Source organism: Eurytemora carolleeae, unplaced genomic scaffold (genome assembly GCF_000591075.1).
Source record: "Eurytemora carolleeae unplaced genomic scaffold, Eaff_2.0 scaffold91, whole genome shotgun sequence".
Lineage (NCBI taxonomy): Eukaryota > Metazoa > Arthropoda > Copepoda > Calanoida > Temoridae > Eurytemora > Eurytemora carolleeae.
In genome coordinates this window covers 162,970-172,236 of record NW_019396098.1, presented here as the reverse complement: position 1 = coordinate 172,236, position 9,267 = coordinate 162,970, and the positions used below count along the sequence as shown (strand labels likewise).

At 34.8% G+C, this 9,267-nt stretch overlaps 1 protein-coding gene and 1 long non-coding RNA gene across 4 annotated transcripts in view; one reads left to right on the top strand and one right to left on the bottom strand.

The window, feature by feature from the left end:
- The window catches only part of LOC111694874 (spindle pole body component 110), an 8,483-nt gene extending 238 nt beyond the window's left edge, over positions 1–8,245 (top strand). Inside the window, exons 2-10 of one of the 2 annotated variants that reach the window (XM_023463920.1) lie at positions 162–353; positions 2,628–2,765; positions 3,409–3,524; positions 3,684–3,750; positions 4,290–4,784; positions 5,425–5,514; positions 5,875–5,939; positions 6,054–6,614; positions 7,817–8,245. In XM_023463920.1, coding sequence (XP_023319688.1) covers positions 162–353; positions 2,628–2,765; positions 3,409–3,524; positions 3,684–3,750; positions 4,290–4,784; positions 5,425–5,514; positions 5,875–5,939; positions 6,054–6,614; positions 7,817–8,127 — 2,035 coding nt within the window. In that variant the 3' untranslated portion in view covers positions 8,128–8,245. The remainder of the gene's footprint in view (positions 1–161; positions 354–2,627; positions 2,766–3,408; positions 3,525–3,683; positions 3,751–4,289; positions 4,785–5,424; positions 5,515–5,874; positions 5,940–6,053; positions 6,615–7,816) is intronic. The other variant, XM_023463921.1, reaches the window with a different exon arrangement.
- On the bottom strand, positions 731–2,574 carry LOC111694875 (uncharacterized). Of its 2 annotated transcripts, XR_002763743.1 has the most exons (5): positions 2,165–2,574; positions 1,936–2,089; positions 1,609–1,881; positions 986–1,055; positions 731–874 (listed from the first exon to the last, which is right to left on the bottom strand). It is a non-coding gene; the product is annotated as an uncharacterized LOC111694875 (long non-coding RNA). The 2 variants fall into 2 exon arrangements; XR_002763744.1 differs by lacking the exon at positions 731–874 and having other exon boundaries at positions 881–1,055; positions 1,609–1,751; positions 1,817–2,089.
- Positions 8,246–9,267: the final 1,022 nt, after the last annotated feature.

Genomic DNA, 9,267 nt, shown 5'->3' with positions numbered 1-9,267 from the left:
TCTGCCCGGGTCCATGTACAAAATTGTGAGGAGGGGGGGGGGGGGGGGGGGGTCCAAAAATCGTATACTAGGACAGACCCCATGCTTAATTTCTGAGATTTTTTTCAATGTTTTCATTGACATTGTCACGTTCATTACAATTGTTATACGATAAATTTAAGTTTCAGATGTCAAAGATCAAAGAAGATATATGAAATGGAAAAGGCTATGAACCTTCCAGTAGGATGGAAGAGGGGTCGGGGGAGGTTCCCCACCTTTATTACTCCTGTAGGGAAGCTACTACGGGGTTGTTCCAACGCTATTCTAGAACTATCCGAGACTAAACAGTCGGATCATTACATTCAACTTCTCAGGTATTTAAGTGATAATTTTATTAAATCTTGTATTTCAGCTTTTTCGCAGTATCTACTTTATTTCCCTTGCATTGGTCTAATTGTTGGGGTTTTAAAGGTCCAGTTAGAGCAGGGGTGTGACGGTGCTTCCTGCGCCTGACGGCGGTCTTGGGTGTCCACATTGGGGCCTCTTGCAGATTTCACTTCCTTATGAATCTTTAAGTGAAATTTTGTTACAATTTGAAATTCTGAGGTCCTCATAAACCCTTGTAAAAAATATTAAGGAAAGATACATGATACATCTGTGCTCAAGTTTACCTATTGGAGTCCAGGTAAGTTTGCTACAAACATAAGAGTGAGCATAAACTCTTTCTTCGGCTCACCTCAATTAGCACAGATTGATATCTTATATATATTTCAGGTAGATAGTTTAGACAGGGGTCAATCATGAACTGAAAACACAATAAATCAGTCCATCCATGGTTATGTTAATTGCTGATATATATTCCGGGTAGATAGTTTAGACAGGGGTCAACCGTGAACTGAAAACACAATAAATCAGTCCATGGTTATAATAAAATTGCTAGACTTAATAATAACTTTTCTCCAGGTTAAACACATTTAAATTAATATAAATTAAAAAGTTCACTTACAATGTTGATTTGTCCGGAGGTTTGTAGCCTCATAGTCCATCTAGATTGCACCGCAGTCTCGGTTCGAGGACTAAAAATGAGCTATTTATAGTTGAGTTGAGATTTTTATATGTCTTTTCAAATATCCCTTTTCAAATATTAACTTTCTCACATTGAGCAAAAGGATCGTAATCTAGATTAGTTCCTGTATTTGACATATAGGAGGTGCGTTAGATCAGGGATACAGTATCAAGATGTAGCGAATCCTGTTCAGGGTCCTTCCGTCGGAGGTATCGGAGGGGAGCAGAACAACTAAGTCGTGGTTGTTTAAGATCTTGTATACATTGAGAGAGAAACTACTCTGAGAGACTGACAGAGAAGCAAAGTACTCAAACCAAGCTTCCAGAGACACTGGAACACTCAGCCTGCGTTAAGATCGGAGTATTATATACGTGGATAGAGAAACTACTCTGAGAGGTTGACAGAGAAGCATGAAACTCAAGCCAAGGGTCCAGAGATACAGGAACACTCAGCTTCCATTTAAATCGGAGTCTTGACAACAGAGGTCTAATTAAAATTCGTTATACGGAGTTCAGAAGCTCAATAGTTATGAGCTTTTACTCATCATCTTTATCATGGCCTACCCCAAGACTCAGGCTGTCAAGATTAGTAGGTGAAAGGAGTGGAAAGCATCTTCATCCTCGAGACCAAGGATACAGAGAAGATTAGCTCCGTGAGGCAGCGGAGAGGTTACAGCTCTTGAGATCAACAGGAACTCAGAGCCAGCCTAGCATAAGAGTTGTTGAAGTGGTTGTGAGAATTTCGGATTTTTGAATGTTCATAATTATTCACCTGGTTCAGAACGTGGAGACGTGCACGGAATTTTTGAGGGAGGAATTACAATTATCACTACAAATCTAAACATATTATATGAATAATTTTCCATCATTCTTTCCATCATAAAATCATACTTAAATTGAAGATAAACTCTCAAATTATATTAAACATTTTGATCATTAAGAGTAATGGTAGATTTGATGTATTTGTAGAGATTTGTAGGATTAGTGGATTGAAGATAGGATTTCTCTGTAGAACAAGCTGGAGAACATCTCGAGTATGAACACCCTGAACACATCATAGTTCATAAAAAATCCTCAGATCTTACAAAATCTTAGGTCAAAAATTGTCATGTCAACTAACTTAGAATGTCAGCTAGATGTATGGTTGTTTCAATATTGTTTGACGAGTGAAGGAGGGGGGAGTCTCCGCCAATTTTATTCTGAACCTAATTAAGCATCTTATGATGAATAGTAATCTTGTATAAATATGATATTGAACTGAATTATAGCGCTTGTCGTAATTTTAAGCTTTACCTCCACTTGAAGAGGGGAATGCCAGATCACAGTACGGTACCCTTGAATCTTTATCTGACCTGTAATGTAAAAGCTAACGTCGTTTTCTTACTGAAAAGGTGTTTATTTCTGTGAATTTCTTCATTGTTTCTTTCGCTGTGAACTAGAAATGAAAACAAACGTTTTAAATAAACAAAATATGCATATCTATTTCATACTTGATCTGACAAAGCTCTTAAGGGTACCTTTGTAAATTAGGAGGGTAACTTGGAATTACGCTTACAGTAAATTTAAACTATTATTAAATTGAGAAATGAGTTGGAGAACGAAGGTTGGAAGAAATCAGATTTACTTCCATTAAACTGGTTCTTGCGGCAGTACAGACAGATGATACAGGGAGCTCCGAAAAACACATTAATTCTGCTTGCTCCAGATGGACGTCGCTACAGGTAGTATTGTCAATAGTTTTGGTTCGTTTTTTTAACTTGTCAAGATTTTAAAACTCTTATTAAGTTAACTAGTTTGCTCCAGCCAAACTTGACAATATTTTTTATTAAAAAAATATAAACGATCCGAAAAAGATCTCTTTAACACTTTCGTTTTTGGATCGTTTTGGGTTCGTGGTTATTTTTTTTTGCTAATATTTTTCGTCAGGATCTAATTTGGCACAGCGTAAGGACACAAAATGTTAAGAATAAATAATTTTGAACTTTTCTTTCACTAGAATTGTGACATGAAGGAAATATTTGCAATAAACGAACCAACCTGATTCACATCACTAGCTTCAGTAAGGGGTTCTTTTACTTCCAACCAAACACCTAACTCCCTTCTCAATATATATTTTTCCTAGGGGGGTGGGGGGATGGTTGAATGAAAGAGGACTTCAATTTAAAAGTACTTTTACCTTTTTATTGTCACTTTTCCGTAGAAATTCTCTACTCATATTTATGGCGGGCATAAATTTATCATAAAGGATATTTTAGAGAACGACCTTAAATAACACTAATAACAATAACATTATAAAATTTGATAATGTGTCGTCAGTATTTTTTGCTCTGAAGATTGATCGCCTGCTGTTAAATTACTGTTTAGATCTCAGAAGAAAATATTGCATGATCACCCAGAGATCTCACCAGCAGAGAAAGCAAATATTCATGAACTCTTCAGGGTTAATTCCATCAGAGAACTCTCAGAAGAAGAGATGAAAGGTTATTTTTTAAAACACGATTTTTATTTTAATATTGTGAAAAGTCTTTTTAATTGTTTAAAAAAATTATTTCTGAATTTATTTAATCGTTATCAATATATTTGCAAAGACATGAAAATGTTTAGATTTTTTTCATCTTTGTAAAATATGTTTTTTTGAGAAATGGAAAACTCTGGCGAAATCTGGAGATCTGGCGGAAACTTAGTCCCTCCAAACTGGAAGTGCAGGGATAAGAAATATTAAACTAAAATTAAAAAAATTTAATATTGTTATTTCATTAATGCTGCTGTTATCAAACTAGCTTAGTAACTTTAGGGTTTATAGTGGTATATTTCACTTACCCCTTGGGATAACAGACTGCAAACATTGGTGACATTCAAAGATTCAAAAATTCTTTTAATTAATTGGTTTGATTTTATAATAAAAGGCCTTACTTGCAAAAACGTCCACAAAACATTTTATGAAAGTTTTATGAAAATAAAAGTTTAATTATAAGTAAATTTTTTTTTGAAAATCTTGACTTCTTAAATGCTAAAAGGTTTTCATGGGAAGGGTTGAATGATTCAATATTCAGAATAGTTAACAGACAAAAATGGTCAAGAACGCACAAGATTCTAGAAATTATTAAATTATTAAATTTGAAATTGGACATGAAATTAAAAGATTTTTTATGCTTTTTGATTATTTTTGAGGGACGGGTGGGTTATTTTTCAAAGAATTATAAACCCCTGTGTTAAAATTTACCTTATATTTTATTTTATCACAGAGAATATAAATTTTTCTCGAAAAACTTGCAGAAAGAAGTGAATACCAAGATGTACCTGAGTCCTGATGGGACAATCCTTCAAGGGGAGAGAAGAATGAAGCAGTATTTATCCAAAAACAATCTTAACTCAACACTAACAGACACTGAGCAGTTCACCCTGTTGACATCAAAACCAGTAAAATCTAAAACCTTGCAAAGTGAAATGGAAGAAAGAGTTTGGAAGAATTGTGACTATCACTCTCTTGATAATTGGAAGTTTCGTCTCTCAACTGAGGGTCAGAGGTTTGAGTACAAATCTCCGGACGGAGAAGTCTTTTACTCTCGTGGTTCAGTTCTCCGAGTCCTGATAAAGAAGGGAAGAACCTCATACTCGGAGCTAATGATGCTAAAGAAGCTTCTGAAGAATAACGACAACAAGATTAACTTAAAGGAGAATGATCGGTTTATCAGAACCTTACCAGTCAATCAGAACTTTTTCATATTCATCAAAACAAGGTACTGTTTTTTAACCTTTTATTAGGTAATTTAGACACCTAAAACATTAGATACAGTTGGACCCAAAAAAAATCGTGGAATTGGAAGACGACTGTTAGACTGTGATTATGATTTCATAAAGTCCAAGCGAACCTGAAACTCAACAATTGTGCAGTGTATACAGACCCATTTTAATAAATAAGATGTGATTCAAGCTATATACTGGTCTTAGTATTTACTTTATTTCAACATCAAATATACATAATTGTCGTCTTCCTACTCAACTCTGTCATGGGTTCCACGGTTTAAGGTATAAAAGATGTGCACATAATAACTCATCCAATTATTTTACTCCTTCTTAAGGATTATATTTGCAATAATTCAAATAAGAGTAGATAAAAAGTCGTAAAAAAGTTTGAAAACTCAAAATGAAACCGATTTTTTAAAATATGTTTGTCAAATCTATCAGCCTGATTCCCAACAGTACCATTTAAGCCTTTATCTAAGTAACGATGAGCCTCAGCTTGACAAACAAGGATATATCCATCAATTTGGCCTGAACAAAGAATACAGGGTAACGTAATGAATCGGACATGTAACTCCATAAATAGTCAGTCACTTGAAATTAGGCCCACAGTCCCTTTATTGTGAATTATATCAGGTACTTGAACAGTTCAGCACCCGAGATATCTGATTTAAATCTTCCGAAAGGCTGGAAAAAGAAGATTATCAACGAAGTAGAATATCTTAGGTATATTGTCTGTTAGTTTGGCCTTTTATCGCGACGGTGGTCTGGGGTTCCTCAATTGGGATCTTGTAAGATTATTGTTATTATTATTATTATTGTATATAATAAACGTCGAAACAGTCAAACTGATGTTTGGGGCCTCACAAGCACATCAACTTTCTGGGGGGTTAATGGTCGGTAAGGGTTCAAAAGCGGAACTCTCTTTTTATGTTGTAAAAAATCGCCAAAAAAATTGTGAAATACTCGTTTTTTTCCCATACAAAGTTATTTTGAGGTAATACAACATTCAAAAGAATACATGTATTATTAAATAAAGACGCAAAGCGTCTCTGAAGACTAGCATTTATCACGATTATATTGCAGGAATCCATTAGGGAATGTTTTCAACTCTCGCAGACTGGCTTTAGACCACATGAAATCCACAGGAGGTAATGAGTTTAATTTATTTAATCTTAAAATAAGTATTGGTAACACTATTGTTTTATACTTATATTGTCATATTAGATGATTTATATATTTGATGAAAAATTTGATTTGTTTAGAGTATACTCAAACTGAAATAGTGCGTGTAGCAATGGACGATTTAGAAAGTGAGAGTGAAATATCTGAGTCGGACGAAGACGGAGAAGAGAGTTCTAACATGGAGATATTTGAAGACAAAGAAAGAATGGGAATAGTTGAAGATGATAATCAGAGAGAGAACGAAAATGATAAAGATAAAGATGAAGGATTTAGGTGCAGAGAAGATGAGAAGAGTTGGAAGGAATCAGAATATAGAAAAAACCACAAAGAAAATAAAATAGAGGATTTGGAGGATAAAATGAAGAACGTGGTGGATAAGAAAATGGAGAAGTTAGAAGATGAAATGGAGAATATGGAAGATAAAGTGGAGAACATGGAAGATAAAATGGAGAACATGGAAGATAAAATGGAGAACATGAAAGATAAAATGGAGAATATGGAAGATAAAATGGAGAACATGGAAGATAAAATGGAGAACATGGAAGATAAAATGGAGAACATGGAAGATGAGAGAATTGAAACCGATGAGGGACTAGATCTTTTATATGAAGATTATCCAAGTGACAGTTCTTCCATCTCAGGTAAATAAACATTAGTTGTACAACACCATAGAAGAAACCGTACATAAAACCCCTTAGTACTTTGCGTACATGATATTCCGCTAAACAAATCAGGTGAATAACCGTCGTCTTTGAACTTTTGATAAAAGTGGCCTACCTACTTAGGAACATAAAGTGTTACTCAGTATAAGATTGAGACTGTAAAGACGACCTGAATCTCTTAAAATATGACGATCACAATGCTTAATTAAGTTGAATACAGTCTTTTAATAGCTATATAATGATTTTACAATGGAGTTAACAATTTTTTAGTTAAAAGGGATTATGAATGAAAGGAAACAGACGGTATGAATTCCCTGCAGTCGTCTCTAAAATGTGGGTATCCCTGTATGTTGGGTGATATTAGGATTTCAGACAGTTTTTCTTTTATTTGAAAATCTTGGTAAACATTTGTACAGAAACATATAAGTATTTTTAGAAAGAAATTTACACATGCCCCCTTCTCAAAAATCTAATTTATTTGGATGATTTCTTATCATATGTGTCGCACGGCATCACTTGTCCCTCTTTCTAAGGAAAAGCAAGCAACCTCTCGTGACTATTTATTTGTCCTAACCTACATGATCTATCCTGGCATAATATTATCACGGAAAGTTGCCATTTTTAAAAAGAAGGTGCTCGGATGGGGGGAGTGGGGGGGGGTGTAGAAGAACTACGAGAGGACGAGGCCTTTTTTTCCTTACTGCATGTCAGAAAAATTACATGGGTATAATTGTGATTCCAGCTTTTTTATAATTTTATTTAGAACCAAATGTTTTCTTGTATAGGAAACACAAACTTCAATCTATCTTGACATGATTCACGGGTTATCAGTAATGTTGATGAAATGTAGACGCCCTTTTAAAATAAAAGGGACTGTAAGCGTAATTTCAAGTAACCCTCCATGCACAGATGGCAATGTCCGATTGATTCACAACGGTATCCTTGAAACCTTTACCTCATAAAATTTGTTTAAAAGTGTTAAATTCTGATGATTCATATAAGTTATTCTGAGGCATAAATGCGAAAGTGACTTTTGTTGAGAAATCACAATTGAAAATGATTACTTTTTATAATTATAAACTTTGATATCTAATTCATATTAGATCAGACATAGCTTTTGTTGTAAATCGGGCATTGAGGGTCACTTGAAATTATGCTTACAATCCCTGTAAATTGTTTAGATGCCCGGCAAAGTAGATGCAGTATTGATTCAGGACTGGATCATCCTCGTCTCAGTTTTCAACATCCACTCTGGACGCATCCGCAAACTATTGAAGAAATTTGTTCACGTTCTCCTACGCTTTGTGACGCAAATCTCAGTTCTCCAACGCACAGAAATGCACCTTCGGAGGAAGCTGGAAGAATAGATGATGGATCTGATATCCATACAAGTCCTGTAAATCCATTAAAATCCCTAAGTGCAGAAAATTTAAGCACTGTCGTAAATGATTCCAAAGGTTTTTTTGAATTTCTTCAAACAAAGAAAGAGTGAATGAAACAAATATTTTGTAGATACACCTCTTGATTAAAATATGTATTTGTAATTATGTCTACAAAAATATTACAAAAAATTTCTAGAATTCGACCAAATACAATATATTACTTAAAAACTTCATGTTGCTTTAATATTTGTAAATATTGTTAAACAATTTTCTAAAATTATAATGAGAAAAAATATCAACATAGATTTTTTCTCTTATTTGAAATTACACATTTAAGGGCAATTAGTTTTTAGATATCACATCTTTAGTATTGGTTGTAAAGAGGTCTAATTAACAGGACTCTACTTTTGTGATATTTCAAGTGGTCCGCGATATTATTTCAGAAGTTACCATAAGGAGATTATACAAAGTTTTCGTAAGATTTATCATATCATTCCTAACAAATTCATAACTTTTCTTCCTCTTTGTTAAGAAGTAAAGATAATGTAACATGTTGACATGTTAAATACAGATTGTCCCACGAAACATGACAGTTGGTGAATAGTTTTAGATGTCTTCTTCCATAGCTTGTTAAGTTATTTGATAGCAAGGAAAATACTAAAAATTATTTCATATGGCAGTCATATTCTGGTAAAATGGGGCTGTGGTCGGAGGTGTCGCGATAATTCTTCTAGTAAGAGACCTCACACTTAAAGTGGTGACGACCCCTATACATATAAATAGCCCTGGGGAGATACTCACAATATCGAATAAACCTTCAGGGGCGTACTCAGCAATTTGTCCGGGGGGAATGGGGGGCGGTAGCAATTTTTTACTTACTCGGGTAGGGCTCAGCAGCCAATTGGGACCCCAAAACCCCATAAGAAACCATAGCTTTTGCAATTTAGAGTCCCTGTTACGGGGGGGAGGCTGCCTAACATTTTTCTAAATCAGTGGATGCGCATCATCCAGTGAGGCCTAAAACTCCTCTAGAAATCATAGATTTAACTAAGTCGGGGGGGGGGGGGGNCCCTGTCTACCCTTTCCCCCTCTTCCCCCTTCCCTTGATAAAAAAAAATAAAAAATGATGTCAAGAAGAAGGTATAATGTTACATTGTGTGTATACGCAACAACCCCCCTTCTGAACTTCTGACTCACTAATTTTCCGACCTATTGCAATATCGGACCATGGAACAACTATCGGACCTATG